Source organism: Metopolophium dirhodum, chromosome 7, assembly GCF_019925205.1.
Source record: "Metopolophium dirhodum isolate CAU chromosome 7, ASM1992520v1, whole genome shotgun sequence".
In the NCBI taxonomy this organism is placed as follows: domain Eukaryota; kingdom Metazoa; phylum Arthropoda; class Insecta; order Hemiptera; family Aphididae; genus Metopolophium; species Metopolophium dirhodum.
The window spans coordinates 27,940,845-27,961,206 of NC_083566.1; the positions used below are offsets into that span (position 1 = coordinate 27,940,845).

General features: G+C 31.0%; 4 protein-coding genes across 5 annotated transcripts in view; 2 read left to right on the plus strand and 2 right to left on the minus strand.

Annotated features, from left to right (window-relative positions):
• Positions 1–16,395, minus strand: part of LOC132948175 (uncharacterized) — a 239,878-nt gene extending 223,483 nt beyond the window's left edge. The window contains exon 1 of the mRNA XM_061018530.1: positions 15,868–16,395. The gene's annotated coding sequence lies outside the window, so the exon portion shown is untranslated. The remainder of the gene's footprint in view (positions 1–15,867) is intronic.
• LOC132949148 (uncharacterized) lies at positions 789–1,261 on the plus strand (the record flags this gene model as incomplete). The annotated part of the gene is made up of 2 exons (XM_061019924.1): positions 789–879; positions 936–1,261. Coding segments are annotated over exons 1-2 (417 nt in total), but the record flags the coding sequence as incomplete, so codon positions are not given.
• On the plus strand, positions 2,789–4,036 carry LOC132949149 (uncharacterized). Its single transcript, XM_061019926.1, has one exon. It carries the CDS (start codon positions 2,789–2,791, stop codon positions 4,034–4,036), a length of 1,248 nt encoding a protein of 415 aa, XP_060875909.1.
• Positions 3,780–6,725, minus strand: LOC132949009 (uncharacterized). 2 transcript variants are annotated; one of them, XM_061019750.1, is made up of 3 exons: positions 4,739–6,725; positions 4,632–4,678; positions 3,780–4,564 (listed from the first exon to the last, which is right to left on the minus strand). In XM_061019750.1, exons 1-2 carry the CDS (start codon positions 5,456–5,458, stop codon positions 4,634–4,636), a joined length of 765 nt encoding a protein of 254 aa, XP_060875733.1. In that variant the 5' UTR covers positions 5,459–6,725; the 3' UTR covers positions 3,780–4,564; positions 4,632–4,633. The 2 variants fall into 2 exon arrangements, with proteins under 2 accessions (XP_060875733.1, XP_060875732.1); XM_061019749.1 differs by having other exon boundaries at positions 3,780–4,678.
• Positions 16,396–20,362: the final 3,967 nt, after the last annotated feature.

Sequence of the window (20,362 nt, forward strand, 5' to 3'; positions counted from 1 at the left end):
CTTCATTGTTAGACGACATATTCGCGAATGAAGTGTTTTTATAAAAAACATTAGTTTATATAACAACGAACGTATCGAATCCGTGACGATATCGCCCATTGTCGCGTTCACAGTCTTTGTTTATGACGATAAACTCAAATCTCCCTTTACGCCAGCATGAAGTACAAAAATCTTTAAACTCTGGATATGACATATCACCAGAGCAATGTTCATTGTATACATGCTTTAAATTAGTCTCATCTTGTTTGAATAATACAATAAAATTAGCGTTGTCGCGCAAAAGTTGCTTAGGTACTTTTGAATAACTCTGAGCTAAATAGAAAACATCTATTAAATTATGCCGACCTCTGGAAAAGTAAGTTCTTGCAATCTTTTGGTTTTCAGTAATAATATCATCGAAAATAAACACTGAGTTTGGTAAAGCTTTTTCAGGTTCAATAACTTGATCGTTTTCGTAGAACGTAAATAATTGTATTCCAGCAATGTCTGATAAAATATCACTCAATAATTTATACTTTGGTTGATCCAATGTTTTTGAATATATGTAAACGTTGTGAAATCGAATACCATTTATGTGTGTTAATAATGTGTATATTAAATTCGTTTTCCCGCAGCCAGATGGGCCGACAATAAGCGCACGTATCGTATTAGGTAGAAGCGCTCCGTGTCTGTGTTTTTTATACGAAGTAGGCGGGTCCACGTTTTCAACTGTGAGTTGTATATCTTGTTTAAGGAATTTCATTTTTAAATAAATATCTCTGTAATACTGTGAACTTGATCAGTACACGATGTCCCTCGCTCGAAGAAGGAACAACAATAAAGGCGCTGGTCTTATCAATACGCTTATAAACAAATTACCGCTAGAGCTTCACGTGCCTGGTGAGATCATAATATACGTATATTATATTAGTAATAATAATAACATTTCTCTCTAGGTTATCAATATTGTGGTCCTGGTACAAATTTAAAAAAACGGATAGCTCATGGTGACAAAGGTATAAACCTTCTGGATTCTGCTTGTAGAGAGCACGACATTGCATATGAAAATAGTAATTCTTTCGCAGATCGAAACAAAGCCGATTATATATTAGAGCAGCGAGCCTGGGATAGGTTTAAAGCTAAAGATTCAAATTTAAAAGAGAAAGCTGTAGCTTGGGGCGTGACAACCGCCATGAAAGCAAAACGTAAAATCGGGGCTGGATGTGGGTTTAAAGCAGCCATCAAAGCAGCTAAAAATGCTATAAAGAAAAATATCGATGAAAAAAACCTGATGAAATTAAGTAAAAAATGTCTAACCGTCGCACGAAAAACATTCAAAAAAAAAAGAAAAACTAAAGTTCCAAGGATTATAACAATTCCAAAAAAGGGCGGGGTGTTACCACTTATTCCGATTTTCGCTGGTTTATCGGCACTTGGAGCAATGACTGGCGGCGTTGCCAACGTCGTTAAGTTGGCTAATGAATTTAAAAGGAACACGCCATCGCATTTAGGTGGTGGGTTATATCTCACGCCGTATAAAGGCAACTCGTACAAAATCGGGTCTGGTGCTATACCATTTAAAAGTGGTGGGGGTTCAAAACCAAAAAAAAAAAAAACTAATATCTACGTTACCCAGAAGAGCACTGTACGATTACGAACTTATAAAAATCGCTCGTTTAATGAAAATACCTCATTTCATCGGTGTATTTACAAGAGACAGGTTACCCGTACGTTGTAAACGAAAAGAATCAGCGATTGTTAACTTGGACTCGGAACACGGTACAGGTACTCACTGGGTAGCGTATAAAAAAATCGGAAATCAAGTTCAATATTATGACAGTTTTGGAAATCTACCACCTCCATTAGAAGTACAAAAATATTTTCACGGGTGTAACATCAATTTCAATTATAGCAGAGAACAGAAATATAATACTATAAACTGTGGACACTTGTGCTTAAAATTTTTATCATGTACACGATAACATTGAACGGGAACTCGAGTGAATTGTCATGTGACATTTTTCCACCGTTGGAAGTAGGAAGCACAGCACAGATATGTCTTTTGAGCTTACAGACAAATAATTCGATACCAAACATCGAACCTGGGTGTAATACTATCGGTTTTCGTGATATTCTAAATGAAAATGAAAACGTTATTATACCTACAGGGACTTACGAATTGGTTCATTTAGAGACTATTATACAAAACATGATGCCTGATTTTGTCACTTTTTTCGAGTTAAAAGCAAACAGCAAGACATTAAAGTGTAGTATATCGTGTAGTCATGAAGTGGACTTGAGTGTCGAGAATAGTATAGCGAAATTGCTAGGCTTTCGAAATGTTCTATACACTACTGGTGCCACTCACGAGTCTGAAAATATCGTCAACATCATGAAAATAAACTGTATAAAAGTAGAGTGCAACTTAATTACTGGCTCATTCTGTGACGGAGCACCGAGTCAGACTATACACGAGCTTTATCCGTCTGTGCCTGCTGGGTATAAAATCGTTGAAGTACCTAGACATCTGGTTTTCTACGGTCTCAACACGAGATCAGTAACAAGAGTAAATATTGTGCTAAAAGACCAAAACGATTGCCTGATAAATTTGCGCAGTGAACCGATAACAGTTCGTTTACAAATAACGCGTGGATATGGCGCTCAAGTTTAATATAAAAACCAGTGCAATTAAAAAACCTGCCAGTTTATCGTCTGCCGTTAAGAAGATAACATCTAAACCTAAAACTATTATTAAACTCAAGACCAAGCTCACGAAAAATAATTTAAATTTTCTCCGTTCGTTGCAATGATGGATGACTCGTATTTAGACGTCACAGCCGACTATGTAGACGAGTGTAAAATAACGCAAATGAATTATCATTCATTCACTCCGTACTCAAACATGTCTTTATCAAATAACGATGAAATCAGGATAAGTGTTTTGAATATGGACTCGTACACTTTACCGTGCGAAAGCTATATTTACATCGAGGGTAAAGTGAACAAACCTGCCGATGCTGTTGGAGAAGTACGTTTTTCAAATAATGGATTGGCATTTTTATTCTCTGAAATGCGATATGAAATAAACGGAATAGAAATACAGAAATTAAAATTACCTGGAGTTTCGTCTTGTTTGAAAGCATACTGTTCATATACTCCAAACGACTTGAATGCACTAGAAAACGCGGCCTGGGATTCAGCGATGGATAGCGAAGACAATAAAAATTTTATGTCCAACGATGTATTTACCGGGTGTATACCTCTAAAACATTTATTCGGATTTTGTGAAGACTATAAAAAAATATTACTTAATTGTAATCAGCAACTGATTTTAAATCGCGCATCTAGCGATCTTGATGCGATACACGTTGTTGGTGAGGGTGCTACTGCAACCGTTGATAAAAATAAAAAAATTAAAATTGAACTTACTAAGGTGACTTGGAAGATGCCTATTATCAAAGTCAGTGATAAAGAAAAATTAAGACTGATAAAAGTAATGGATTCACATAGAACACTATCGTGTGCGTTCAGAACTTGGGACCTGTGCGAATATCCGATACTTCCTAGAAATACTTCTCATTCGTGGACGGTAAAGTCTAGTAGCCTGCTAGAAAAACCGAGATTTGTACTGTTTGGGTTACAAACAGATCGAAAAAAAAATATTGAAAACGATGCTGGGCGATTCGATCACTGTCAACTAAAAAACCTTAAGGTCCACTTAAATTCTGAAGTGTATCCGTACGAAGACTTTCGTGCAGATTTTAAAAATAATACAACTAGTATTTTGTATAAGGCCTATACAGACTTTCAAAAATCGTATTATGAGCGAGATTATTGCGAGCCATTATTATCAAAACACATTTTTCAAAACTACGTTCCAATCGTCGTAGTTGATTTATCACGTCAAAACGATAATGTGAAGTCGTCGACCATAGATCTACGTATTGAATTTGAAACGGATACAGTTATACCAGAAAAAACTGCAGCATATTGTTTAATACTACATGACCAGATTATAACTTACAACCCGTTTAGTGGCGATGTTAGAAAATTGTAAACCTTGTAAATATTTTATAACTATTTTATACCTTGTAAATATTTTATACCTTATAACTATTTTGTGCCTTATATTCTAATAAATGAAAAAACTTGTTTTAAGTATCACGCTTGATTTTTATTTTCACATCAATTTAGTACAAATATTAAAATAGTTTGCGTTTTACGCTCCGCATAGATGGTTTTTTTTTTGCCAACTTTTGACCCGTGAATCCTAGAAGAGCTGGAGGGGATGATGGTGAGAGGTTGAAAGACGTTGGACCGTCATTCTCATCAACTGCAGGACTTGGTGGTGAAGATTCAATATATTGAGGCGCTGTATACCACGGAGGGGGCTGTGCAAAATTGTCTGAATCAAACGATGCGGGTAGACTGCCAGGATCATCAATAGGCTAAACAAATAATTATTTGTTAATATATATTCATCTTAAAAATTAAATGTGAAATTTAGCAATAGTTTTGTTTTCCGAGCTGGTGCCCATGTCGCCTGTGTTAAAAATTCATCGATACCACGTTCCTCGTCAGCTACCTAAATAATTATTATAATTATTAATTGTATCATTTTTTTTTTTTTTAATTTATAAATTATAAATTACCCTTATCTCGGGGGTGAAATGAGCCTCATTTCAGATTCGGTGAATAACTATAAAATAATAATTATACATTAAATATTTTTTAAAAGTGATATAATTTATAGATTTACCTCTGGTGACATTTCTCCATTCCATCGTTGCGCCCATTGTTCAGCTAATTGAGATGAAGCATACATTTTCAGTTGACTGATGAAATTCATGTCTTCTTTAGGAGTGGATCCAATAATTTTATCATCACTTAAATTGTTGATAAAAACGATCATTTCTTCGGGTGTCTTTGGTGGTGAATCAACTTTGGTAAATTCCTGGTCCAAATAATTACCCATAGTCTCAAACTGTTTTAAGACAAGTGGTCGTATAATGGTTGACTTTCGAACGACTGTTTCGTTAATCGACCATTCTAAATATTGCAATTTCATTAAATCTGTGCGACTTAGCAATACTCGACATCCGGCTTGTGTTTTTGATTCGATGACAAGCATATTTTCCCCTTGATACACCATACTAGACATCGAAATAATTTCTGTTTCCAGAAATAAATTCCGCTTGTATTTTTGCGGTTGATCCAAAATAAACGACAATATATTCCCCATCAGGGAAAAAATACGTCTTAAGAGGTCCACAGATATTTTAACGAAACGCGAAGGTGTAATTATTAGTATGGACACATCGAATTTCTCTGTAGGATTCAGACCGACATGTAAAAACTTACGTTCAGTAAAATTGATCGTGAAATTTGCAGATTCAATGAGTTCGGACGGTGGCGTAGGCGGAACGTATATAAATTTTTTCTTGTATAATGCAGCCATGTTTCCAATTGAACCAGCCATGGTTAAAAGCAAATAATTTTTAAAGAAAATAAATACTTAAAAAAAAAATTTTTAAGTCGGAGCGTATACGTGTACACCGGTTTAAAACGTACTGATTTAAAAGATATTAAACACTTTGTAACTCACTAAAAATTTTAAAGACGGAGCGTATACGTGCACAACGGTGTAACGTAGTAGACGGACTAAAAGACTATCGGCTCTTTCAGTCAAGGATCACTAATAGGTAAGAGCGATTTTAGTGGGGCAGATAATACTGAAAAATTGATATTTAATTGTATACGTCCGGCAGAAGGTACTAATATCGGTTTTAATGTGTTTTTTCACTAATAACTACTTAATGTCTCTTATTGTCAATCAATATAAATGCCATTGTGGCTATTAAAAGTATGTATGCGACATCCTGGTGACTAAAGAATATTCTAAAGGCAATTTTACTATCGTTAAAATGGGCATTTAATTGAACCAGGATACCTATTGTCTCTTAATTGATCTATTCCTAATATCGAGACAGCGCCAAAATATACCTACTTAATGTCTCTTATTGTCAATCAATATAAATGGTTTTGCAGTATATTTAATTGAATAAGGTTTGACCCGTGAATCCTAGAAGAGCTGGAGGGGATGATGGTGAGAGGCGGCTATTAAGAACGGAGCCGGTGAATAATATATATTAATATCTTAACATTCATTAAATAAAACCTTTAGTGTAATAAATGTTTATTTTAATATCAATAAGTATATCACATCCTGGCGACACGAGTCGTGCGAATTTCGAAATTAACATATCGAATAATCCTAATGGCATTTTATCTAATGGCAATATATTGTTGTATTTATTTGATTGACGTGTCAATACCTGCGACAATTATTAGACTTAATAACGGTTATTCACTAATGCCTACTTAATGTCTCCTATATGGTGTATTCATCGATATTATTTGTGTACGCAGCTGCAAGTTATAAGTATCCTAATGATATTATAATATGACCAGTATACTGCGGTTTAAATATTTTTATATTTATTTATAAAGTTAAATGGGTAAAAATAACATCTAGTACTCAAGTGGTCGGGGTGGCCTATTGGTAATTAATTCACGTTGGAGCTGGTGGGTCCGGGTTCGAATCCCGGGCGGTTATTTTGCAGTTTTTTTCACGACAACGGAAAATTATATGATATCAGTGATAATATACGTTAACATGTGATAAAATATGATAACGTGTGATAACAATAATATAAGTAACGCACGTACGCAAGCAGCGGGATGAGGATAAGGGTGCGGGCGGTGGGATGAGTTTGAGAGATGAAGGTGGGGGGGGGGGGAATTCATGTCGCACACGTGAGCGGCCGGGCGGCGGGCTCAGCGGGCGGCAAGGATCAGGAATCAGGGATCAGGAATCAGGGATCAGGAATCAGGGATCAGGAATCAGGGATCAGGTCCATTGTGTGTTTGAATTGTCTATTTTATACTACTTACACATTATACAAAGATCATAAAATGAATATATTTCGCTACGTAAATAATTGAGAGGGAGAGAGTAATCGTTTGTTTTTGTGTGTATACACTATACTATTATAAACGAGGCCTTTTGTGTTTTCCATCCACATCTACTTTATAACATTGTATGCGCAGTCACGTCAAATGAAGACGTAAATCCCACTTGTAAAATCGTTCATCAAAATTAAATCCACCCCGCGTTTAGTATAAAAAAAACTAAAACAATAGACCAACCGATAAAAAAAACCAACTGAAACGTGACGGATTATTTTTTTTAAGCTCTAGTATGAATTTTAAAATATTTCAACTTTTTGCAATTTTTTATTACATATAATTTATAATAATAATAATATATCAAATAGATACATTTATTTTTATTAAAGTTAATTATTTTTTTTAAAAGCAATAAATATAAATTAAAGGTTTAATTTCAAATGTATTTTTGTGAAGAATAATTTCACAATAAATAGTTTTTATTTTTATAGACTGTGGTACAATAATCTTGTAAATTAAGTAAAATATTATTTTTAATTCGTATAATTTAAAATTAAGTACGTTCGAGCAAGGGAACCAAACTAAAAAGATCCAGAACTTCTTGAATATTGTGGCACCCTAAATATGCTAAATATGTAACCCAAATTGTACCACAGTTAAATATTTTAGAATATTCAAGTTGCATTTAAAAATTAACCAATAGAGGTATCAGTATAAGTATAATCAGTATAAGTATCAGTATCAGTATAAGTGGTTTGAATAATATATTTATTTCATTACATAAGCTTAACTATAATATAATGAAATAAAATGTGTGTATCAAAAAACTGTTTTTTTTTACTGTTTTTAATAGTTGAAGTTTAATCATTCACTTAAAAGTTTTGTACCAAAATGACTTAACACTACGTTCATATTTATCTATAAGCTATCAATACACAACGATTATATTATAATATTTTAATATATAATATTATACTTTGGTATCAGAATACTATGAAAATATACACAATACACTTTACCCAAATATTTTTAACCTGATTATGTATACCCCCAAAGCCTTAAATACTATTTCTGAATTTTAGACTTATCTGTTAGCATATTTAACCAGCAAGAAGCTTTTCTAGACCTAAATGTACAACTAAATAATAAAATACTTTTGTTTATTTTTCATCCAATTTTAAATATTATTCCATATTAGTTATTAGTACAATCAATTAAAACCTGATTTAGATCTACAGTGCTCCGACAACACTGGCAATTGTTTTATGTTGATCTCACGTGGGCGGGTGATATCAATTAATTAATGTTATTAAAATAAATATTGATTTTCATACTACAGCATTGCTACTGTAATTATTAATTTCATATTTTAACAGAATTCCAAAAATATGAAAACAAAATAAATAAATAACACAACACAACAAATAGAAGAAAAATTACAATTTACAAGTGTACTTTCAATAAAATAAAAATACTATAAACTCAATTTTTATACAAATTAATTTAAGCTAACCGTATATAAGTGTAAATAAAATTAAATAATAATTTAAATTTTAAACTAATGACCTTATATGCCGTCATGTCGATGTTATTAAGACCAAAAGTCAAAAAAATTTCAAATATTTGAATGTCTGTATTATATAAATATATAAAAGATAGGAAATAAAGGTATTGTATAAAAATTAATAATATGCTTTATTATCTAGGTATATTAAAACATTAAATTATTAAAATTAATCCCCGACCATGGTGCACCTATTCTGCCTATTCATAATACTGTATGATCATAATTATTGTATTGCAATGAAATTTAAATGTGTAACAAAAAATCATACTGGGCCCTAGCGTGGCTCGGTGGTTGGTCCCAGTCACTATTGTGTTCTGAGGTCGAGCATTGGCCAGCATCGCTAGTTCCCGGATGGGTGACCACCTGAGTTTTAAGTGACAAATTATTGCCACACATACACGTGTTCCTCGACCAACCGTAAAAGATTCATCATCAGTTGAAAATTAGAGAAAATATCTTTAAATATTTGTAAAAACACTACCTCTCAAATACTAGATTACTTTTATGTGTTAAATATTTTAGTCAATTCACTTTTTATTGTAAATAATTATTCTTAATAAAATACATTTTACCTATAGAGGTGCTAAAAAAGTCAGAAAATATATATTTAGTATCATATTTTATAGGATAGAAGGTAAAACTAATATCTAATAAAAAAATGGCTAGTTTTTTATTCACATTAAAAAGCACACAATGAAGGAACTATTAATTTTTTTTTTATTATGAATTTATTTTTAAACATTTATGATAGGTATTACATAAATATTATATTTTAATAATGATATAAAAAATGAAAACGAATTCTATAGCAGTTTTTTTTTTAAATGTAAATTAAATGTTTACCAATGAAATGTATCACACAATTTACTGTTTATGTTTACTATTCAGGAAGCAGGTTCATACGATAATTTAATTTAGTGTTACAATTGATGCTTTAGAGTTTAGAGGACACCTCTAGAATGATTTCCACTTTATTCTTATTTCCTGATCGTCTTCATTGAAGTTATCGACAATACATAGTATTATAATATGTAAGATAAATATACCTTTCTCAATTATTATACTTACAAATTGCAGCTTATACAATATATATATATATATATGATCTATAAATCCATAAATCGGAATTTTTATTTTAGTGATATTTATAAAATATATGTTATTTATTTTAACTAATTATTTGAGTAATCATAATGTATTTTTCCTTTGTAACATACAAAAATATTTACAAAATTGAATAAGATGAACACATACCTACTTCGAAAATGTATAATACATACGTGTATATTATGCATTAATTGTTCTTAGTACAAAGTATAATAACTATGCATCTTTCATGAAATTCCATAATATTGTACCTATCATTTTATTTTATTAAGTGTCAAGTCGTTTGGTCGTAATATCTTGTGAATAATTTTAAGTAAAAACATTTTTGTTTGTTAATATAATTAATTTAATATATACCTATCATCCGTATAAAATATTCAGCCTAAATGTTGTGACAAATGATTTGTAATTCTTCAAGTCATAATTTGAGACAATGAGAGTCAATTCCATTAAACTAATTTAATTACAAACAAGATTCCATAAGAAGGATTCTTTAGTCATTATTCAACTTAATTTTATAACAATGTACTTTATTCATTCAGGACAAATATGTATTTTATCATACATTATAAAATAGTATAACACCATGATATAACCAGACGTGCCTCTCCTAATGTCTATCGTCAAGTATAAGTTTAACACATAACAAATTATCAAAATTCGTAATAGTTTAAACAACAAAAAATATTTCTCCTTGGAAATATTTACCTCCTTCATACGATGCGTTGTATAAAATATTGATGTTTGTTACATATTTTATTTTGAATCGATTGCGCTTACAAAATAAAATAAATATAATATATTATAATATATAATATTTATTTGTAGATAATCTCCATTACCGACTTTCTTAATACATTTTACTTTATAACTGAATAAGTCACATAAGTGAATTATTTATAATATTTTTTCTTTTTATTTATTATACTTATTTATATTGATAAGCTATCCAAGTTTAATGATAACGATCTTCTTTATTTTATTTTTTTAATTAATTGTTTGATCTTGAATTTTGAAAACAATCATCAGCTTCTTTCATTTTAAAATTGCTATGAACTATTGTTTGGATAATTTAACTAAATTTCTATGAATAAATAATAAAACGTACACATACAAGACTTTATATAATATCATAGTTGTGTATAAGATGTACATTGTCACTCAGTGCGAATACATCCCACATGTGTCATGTGTGAACTCGATGAACTAGATGAACTCGAACAATTTAGTGATTTAAATAAAAATTAATACAATAGATATGAGCAGTTTTAAAATAAAGATAATTTTTCATTCATCATAATAACTTTTCGTTAATCATTTTAATATTATATTATTACATATTATTTTTTTTTACAATAAAAACAGTATTATTGCATTATTCTTTAATACTATATTACTATGAATAATGAAAACACAATTTAATATTGCAATAAGATAGTATAATGACATCATAATATTTACATATCGTCGGGCAAAATTGAAGTTTAAAATTGAAATCAATATTTGCAAAAAGCTGTCTACTGAACAAAAATAACTTTTTATTTCGATCTTCTCTGTTTGGTGTTTTTGTACATTATTTATGGGTTCGAGGTTTCACAGATTTTTTTAAATGGGGTTCTTACAAGAAATATTCAGAATCAATTATCACTTCATTAATCATTCCACCTGCAACGTTTAATTGTTATTCTTTCTGAAATCACGATTTTCTAAAAATTAAAATTTGTCTCTTCATTTTTATGTTGGTATCTTAAAACATAAAAAATCATTACCTAAAATCAGTAAGATCTAAAAAAGAAAGCTATCTACAATATTTTTTTTATTTATATTGTGTTTGAATTTAGCTGTTATAAATAATACAATATCAAAATTATACCTAGTCTACGATAATATCAAGAAATAAGAATAAGTACTGATTAAAATATAAATATTAATTTACTACCGAATACTCTATAGTCTATAATATGCTATACTGGCATATTAACGTATTACATGGGTATACCAATAAAATATATAGTGAATAATTGTAATTCATGTAAGGAAATCAGAAAAATCATACTCGAGTAGATACTGTTATATACTAGCTGATAACATAATAATAATAATAATACGTACCTAGGTAATATATTTATCTAAAACCCAGTATACGCTAATTTACAACCAATAATACATTGTATAACATACATATATATTTCTCTTTAATCAAGTTCAATATGTTCAAATCATCATCACTGAAAGAGTGGACAGTAAACACATACCTATACATACAATATATATGATATATATAATTTAACATTTTACTATTTACTACAATTTAATAGAATCAGTATAGATTAATCGAGTTGAAATATACTATACTAGTGAATAATGGAAAAATAAAATAGTGATTAACAAATGTCAGTTTAGAGATTGATTGTGAAGTATACACAAATGTATCATATTATAGTAGGTATACGAAAATACGAAATAATGCGTAATTACTTATTAACGATTTATAATTTAATACACAGAACATCTAAAGATCCATTTTGTATTTTCATACGAGTAAAATATAATTCAAATTATACAATAATTAAATTTTTTTAACACAATTATGGATGTGATACACATGAAATAAAATTAAAATTATTGATTAATAAAAGTTATTAGTCCTGAATATTTTTTAGAGAATAATGCTATTATATTTTTACGCTGGACAATAAATAAAAACCCATCTACCTAAGCCTAATAATTAATGAAAGGGGTCACTGTATAGTAATTTATTGAACAGGTCGTGTATAATAGTAATTTTATCCAGTGGATATAACATATACGTATGTATTAATATGTTTATTGTATACCTATAGCTAAAAAAACAATTTTAAACCTACATTTTATATACAAATATAAAAATGTCAGATATTCATATAAAACTTAAATCTAATTAATCTAAATTTATCATAAATTTACCTAGGTAATGAAAAATTATTATTAAACCTACTATACAATTGTGTTTTTGAACTTCCGATTATCTTTTATCCTCTAGTATGCAAGTAGTAAAAGTATAATGTAAAATAAATGTTTACGTCCAAGATCCATTAACAGAAACATATTATTATAAACAACTTTTATATATTATATTATTGCCGATTGAATATTTCAAGGATATTTCGGTGCTAAAAAAACGTTTTTATTTTCCACGAGTCTACCAAATACCATTCTTCAGTATCAAACAAAATTGCCTTTCACGTCGAAATTGAACGAGCGAATATATGTACCTGCAATGGCCGAAAAATGTTATATAATATACTTATTTTCAATTTGCATACACCTAAAATACACACAGTATATTAATAATTTATTTACTTATATAATGTCAATTTTAGTTTTCACTTGCAGTTCACATATAGGTACCTAGTACATATTATTTTATCGTGAACTCTGCAGTAAATAAAAATCATTAACAAATCCGTTAGAAGTAGTTGTAGACGAAATTAATTACAAACGTGCTACAACTGTTGGCCGCTTCATTTCGTAAGCTAAGAAAATGGTTTTAGATTTCACTTCTCTCGAGGGAACGACTTACAACTGGACTAAGGCCGAGTAGAACAAATACTATACTTGGGTAAAAACTTTTCATCAGTTTTTCTACACTTTTTAAAGCCTTCTCTCTCTCTCTTTTAAATCTTAATTTACGTTGTGATTCTTTTATGTGGCCACCAATCTCATGGGAATGACCCTCAGAGACGTGACAAACGAGATTCAGAGTTTTCTTCCTAGTTTTGACGCAGTAAATTCTCTGATCTTGAATAACTCATCACAGTACTAAACAATATCAAATTAAAAAAATCAGATTTTCCGTTAAACTTCTTCGAATTAACACTAAAGTACAAGCGAAAAAATTCATTAACAGACGGAATACTTAGAAGTTTTTTTTTATCTTTTCAACTATTTGGAGTAAATCAAAAACAATTATTAAATGTACCTAGTAACTTATGTATATAATATACAATATACATTCTATGCGTTAAATTATAAATCAAACGTAAGTTAAGCTAATAAGTAATAACAAGTAATAATTATATATGTAGTAATAACCAAGCTTAAAACTTAGATCTATGGTAAAAATAATAAATTATAATAACTTTCCAATTTAACATTAATAACTCACTCAATTAACCTGGAGATTAACCTAAGATTTTTTTCGGCTAATTAGCAATAATCAATGCTGCACATAGCCCGTTTACATGATATCGGGCTTATCCCTTGGCAAATTTTTCTGAAATTAACTCAATTTTTAATTTTTTGGCACTTAGCTCGTTAATGATTTCAGGTCTTAATTTGTCATTAATGTATTTCTTATTGGCTGTACACAATTTTGTGTTGCTGCATTACCAAATAATTATTGTACCACAAATATACCAACGAAGTATTATAGTATGATGTATAAGTCTTATGGTTAAGTACGTAAGAGATTAAGAGCGTCAAAATATTTAAATTACATTTTAAAGGGGTCAGCTCCTTTTATTATTAGGGCGCCGTTTATGGGATTGCTAACGTATCCAGTAACAAATTAAAGATTTTTAAAATAACCCATCAGAATAATTAAATGTGCAGTTTGTTGGCAAAATAGTTTACTTATAGGTAGGAACCTATTAATGGATAATATAATATATGGACAATATAAAAATGTAAATTGGATATCATTTAAAATTAATTAGTCTAGGAAAAACATATGCGTCGACACGGCAGTGCTCGATAATCGCATTATGTACAGGAGGATTTTGATTTTCAAAATAATTAACAGCTCTTCTAGATTTACTCGGGTGTTCCTTAATTGAATCATACCCGAACGTTTCTGGTTGGTCCGCAGTTATTATACATACACACACAGGGGGTATACTCTTAATGACACCGTATACAAGCGTAAAATGTTGGGATTCATGAATCATGTTGACGTTTCAATGCAAAATGGCAGCAAAAAGCAATAAAAACGTTACCCATCTTTAACATAAATTTACGAAAATTATTATACGAAATACAAAAACGAAAATTGAGAAATCACAAGAGCGTGAAATAGATAAATCTATGAGGTGTGTAAAGAATGTAAGAAGTCAGACATAGGTATAGACTGTATACAAGGGTTTTTATTGGCAGCCTCCAAGAAATATGGTATTATTCGTAAGACCGTAGCAGGTAGACGTATAATTCCTGCGGGATTTTGAGGGAGATGGCGTAGAGGAAGTTTTTCATGCCCAAGGCCATTAGTGAATCACACTGGGGACTTCTAAAAACGAAACTTTTCGCCCTTGGAATTATTACTACTGCAGTGAATCCTGAATGGTCGTTCGTTTATTGTTACTTTTAAAAAAAAAGTTAGAGCTTACCATTTATTTACATTTTAGTTTTAATTCTACAACAGAAAAATTATACTTTCAGTTCTACTTCATATTCAGTATATCGGCAAATTATATAATATGTAGTGGTAATTAACCATTTCATTTATAATAATATAAACTATCGCAATACATATTTCTTTAATTATTTATAAAAGTTATATACTTTTCGAAACATTTTGATCGCTTTTAAGCTACCTATATGGACTATAGGTAAATATATAGGTACGTAAAATTACATTTTATAGAATTTCAACTTTGTTAGTCTAACAATTGAACACAAGCTTATTCGGGTTAGTTTTACAAATTTCACAAATTATGATAATATTATTATTAAAATATTAATAAATTTCACAATATTCTTTCTATTACAATATTTTACAAATCTTAATAAATAATTCCCTTTTATTAACGTTTAAAGTTTTGAAAACGATGAAATAGAAATATATTCTTGTTTCTAACTACCTATGATACTTTTAGATCTATTCGAATACTTAAAATAAATTTTAATTCGAAGTATTAAAACTTAAAAGTTTAAACTATTGTAAAAAGTAAATCACAGCATATTAGCATTACTTCCATTTTCCATACATTTTAAATTTTTGTAGGCACTCGTAAATTATTTTTATGTCCACGTACAATTTTGTTTATGTTTCTTAAACACTTTATTATACGTTCAACTCGATAATTGTTTATAAATTAATATAGATAATAGAACAGAAGAAAACACGCTGGCGGCGCTGACTGCTGAGATAATTGAAGGCATCGACGGGTTTCCCGCGACACCCAATTTCAATAAATTATTTACAATAGTTTGTGTGCATATTTAATATTATTTTATAAGTGCATCGCAAATCGCAATAATATACTTACGAGACTCGGCCGTGACGATATTATTATTGCGCCGAATGTGAGTTAATTTCACGATGAAATTTTCTTTAGACGATGAGGTTTTCCAGTCGGAAATCGGTATTCGTAAGATATACAGTCACTAGGTGATCGGCGACGGACGCGTCGAGAGCCGTCGACAAAACGCGCCCACTGATTACTTTTAAATGTCGTCGGTCATCGCTAATTTTCGGTCATCGCCGCGCGAACAGATACGATAATCGTTTACACCGGATCGAAAAACCGTTGTAGCCAGCCGTCTCGTTTTTTCAATATTTATTAAAATGATATCATGTTTAATTAATTATCTGCGCACGCGACGGAAAAATAATATCATTACCCACGGCGGCGGGTTGGATCCCGATCGATTTCACATAGCAACAATAAAATAATACGACGTGTATCGGTCGCGGGGAAATCGCGCGAAAAACGATTCCGGTCGCGCCGGTGTGAAGACGAACTACGCGCGAGCGTGGCGAAAAATGGTAGACGGTCGAGTGGGTTTCCCGGGCGGTGGCACGACACTGACTGCGTGCGCGCCCGCGGTTTTTCGCCCGCTGGGAAAAACCCTCAATAGGGGCTGTCGTGTTCCGGCGCGGCGCGCCGTAAGTTATTTCCGACGCGCCCGCATGCATACGTGTATGTATGTACGCACAAGTCACGCAGCGCGTTTTCCGTGTATGTTATTATCAAAATATGGGATGGCCACCAGCCAATTATTGTAAATTATTTCATAATATTATTATACAATTTGTTGCAAACATTTTAGTTCGGTGTCTTATGACGGTTATGTACAGTCAACATTGCGCCGCGATCCGTAAACTGTTTTATTTACAATATTATTATTTTAAACGCAATTAATGTAATTTGAGTAAATGATTTGAGGCGGATTATAGCAGCCGTGTACCTACTCACACGTAGTGCAAAATTATTATGAGGGTAGCCATACGACGTGTAAACATAATAATAGTCCCCGATATGGAGAAGGGTATAAATAATAATAACCTATAGTAAACTGCGAAGAAAATGCGCTAAAAACTACCATAATTAGTGGCGTGCACGTTTTTCTTTTTTTGTTCATCGCAAAACAGAAAATTTTCTTAAGTGTTCATATATAAAATTTTAAAAACTAAATCTAAAGTTTAGAAAATCTGAGCGTATAGTGTAGTAGGTACCTACAATTTTAGCTTTAGATTCCACTAATATTAACTTGAAAATTGAAATGCGCTCATATTTACGAATAACAGTCAGTTATTTACTTATTTATAACTATATAAACTATAGCTAATATTACGCATATACCTACTTTTTCCGAACTGTATTCTGCTTAGGAATACAAGACTCATATAAAACATAATATACAGGTAAGTTGCCATCGTTTAAAAATAAGATACCAAAAGTATGAACATGTACAATTGCCAATCCACGTTACAACAATCACTCTGTATATAAATCCCAGCACTATAAATTATAATAATAATAATAATAATAAATCGTCGACAAACCGCGAAAAAGGAAAATGCGAAAACCCTGATATATATATATATATACATATACATAGTTTTTCCTCCCCCTAGGATCTCCCCGACGACAAATAACCCAGTACTCCGATAACAGCTATTTTATATAATATATATATACGAGTAACCTACGTGGTGACTTATTCGAGCAACACTGTACGGGCTATTATATTATGTGGTTATCTGACGGAGATAAGTATATATTTGACTTCCAAGTTATACAACCTTTGTTATGTTTCCCTCTTTTGCGGAAATCTGCGTGTCTTATTTTCGGTAGCTATATGTATAGCTGCGAGGCCGAATCGTATAGACGCGTATTGGTCGAGGGACATCATTTTTTGGACTACTCATCACAATTTCCAATTGTCATTGGCGTAAATTTAAGAGAACGTCACATGCGTGTTGTCTCCGTCTTCCAAACGTACAATACACAGACAATTTGCGTTTAGCAGAAACAAGTTAAATGCAATTTTGTATTGTTGGCTTTAATAATTATAGAGTGAATTGACCCACTAACAAATTTAAAGGTTAGTACATTATCCAGGCTTGTACATTAATTATTTTCGATATCTCAATTTTCTTAGCAAATAATGACTATGAGTATATGTATGTAAAATATTACAGTTTAAAAATCAACTCATCTATTTAATATTTAAACAAATTTCTAATAATATTTGCTTATAGTTTTAATAGATTGAGTACTTTTACTTTGTAATGAATAAATTATCTATATATATAAAAAGACTTGTCCTGGGTGATTCATCATCGCCTAGCCGGAACTGCTGAAGCTATGGATATGAAATTTTCAGTAAATGTATTTATTACTATGTATAGGCGCACTAAGAAAGGATTTTTCGAAATTCGCATTTTAAATAGCTGCTCAAACAGGGACATTGAGGCTCAAGATGGAAATTGGAAATTTTATTTTTATTTATTAATAGTTGCCATTGGTTACACTCTACAGTAGAAATAAGTAATTATTTATTATTGGTTGCCATTGGTTATTCGGGCGGATCAGGTACAATAGTTGGCATCAATTCGAATTATATTATAATATCAAAATTAACTTGGTATAACTTCGATAATTTAGAGTTAAATCCTACACTTACGTACAAACAGCACTGGGTCCGCGACCTACCACAGATAAATTGCCTACCTGATATTGCTTACCCTATTGCCTATACTGCTGCGAATCAGAATTTTTATTCCAGGAAACAGAAAAGTTAAGATACATTTCGAACACCATACACCGAATATTAAATAACGAATTGAACAAAGTTTGAGTCATATAGAGTTGGTACATTTAACGGGCAACGAAGTGCACGGGATCAGCTAGATATATAGATATGTCTGGGATGTCGGATACTCAACACTTTATCGATAACACATTATATTATTAATTTCGATTTTAAAATAACACGGTGGCATGATGCATGAATCATTTATGATTCTATTATAACGCTTGCCATAATCGACGACGCACTCAGGCTTTTCCAGCAGGAGTAGTAGTGGGGGGGTAGGCATGCTGAGAGTTGTTGGAATAGATAAAAATGAATGGTTGTGTGTAGATTAGACCTCTGGAAAGAAGATAGGCTAATTTAAAAAGTGTTAAATTTGTTTTTTTTTTATTCGTCGGATTTTAGTTCGGTTGCGTTAGGCTTTTGAATTAATTGATTATATTAATTCTCCGTGGGTGGAATTAAGTAAAAATGACAAACTTGGTACAATTTTTATACTTTAGAGTTAAATCATAGACTTACGTACAAACAGCACGGGGTCCGCGATCTACCGCAGGTAGATTGCCTACCTGTTAAAATGCTGCTGCGAATCAGAATTTTTATTCAGGGCAACAGAAAAGTTAGGATAAATTGTGAATACCATACACCATACACCGAATATTAAATAACGAATTGAACAAAGTTTGAGTCTTATAGAATTGGTACATTTAACGGGCAACGAAGTGCCAGCGGGATCAGCTATATTTTATATAGGTAAATGAAATGTAAATATTCAATAATATATACGTGTAAAATTACACGGAAAAAAAATAGTGGTTGATACAACTGTTTAAATGGTTAGGCCAATCATAATCTCAGGTTAATATTGTGACACAATAAATGTATGGTTGGGAGTACTAAAATGAATTAGTTGAATCAATGTAGTTAGAATAACCATAAAATAATAGTTGGAATAATAGTATAATACTATAAAATAAACAGTGTAATCAACCATAATGAATAGTAGGAATAACCATAGTGAATAGTTGAAATTACTATTTTGTATGGTTAAAAAACTGAAAAAAAAAAATTAAAAAAACCTATCCCGGAAGATTGACTCTCTTCGGGATTGAACCCTCTACCGGCAAGCCCTATTCGATAGAAGTCCTACGCCTAAGATGTACCTACCTAACAATGTATTGAAATAATTGCGCAAAAGAGAGCTATTTAAACAAATGGTTTTTTTTTAGTAACTGCGAATGTTTAAATTGTATTATAATTATTTGAATTTAGAATTTCTATTGTAATTTGTGTTTTAATAGTTTATATTTAAACAAATAAGGATATAGAATTAGTATAATATAATATTATTGAAAATCATTAACCCATAGAGTAATATTATTATATAGAGTTATATATTATAATCGATTTATCCTTTATTACTCTATTTTTCTCTTATATTATTACGTTGTTTTAATATCTAATTATTATGTATTATCCGATTTGTCAAAACTAATATTCTGGAGTCCACTACAGTGGCGGATCCAGGGCTTAATTTAGGGGTGGAGGGGGGCATGGGTTACAAAATTGGCTAAACACAGTGTAAAATATAGGGAAACTATGGTGATTGGGGGGGGATGCCCCCTTTTCCACCTCCCCCTAGATTCATCACTGGTCCACCAGGCCAATGCTTCTTAAACCATAAATATTGTCAAATTATTGTAATTGTTTTAATGTTTTTTG

Excerpts from the sequence above, each read along its gene's own strand:
- LOC132949149 (XM_061019926.1), top strand. The coding sequence starts at position 2,789 with ATGGATGACTCGTATTTAGACGTCACAGCCGACTATGTAGACGAGTGT.
- LOC132949009 (XM_061019750.1), bottom strand. The coding sequence starts at position 5,458 with ATGGCTGGTTCAATTGGAAACATGGCTGCATTATACAAGAAAAAATTT. Across the intron at positions 4,679-4,738 it reads ATGGAGAAATGTCACCAGAG|TTATTCACCGAATCTGAAAT; the intron begins GTAAATCTATAA and ends ATTATTTTATAG.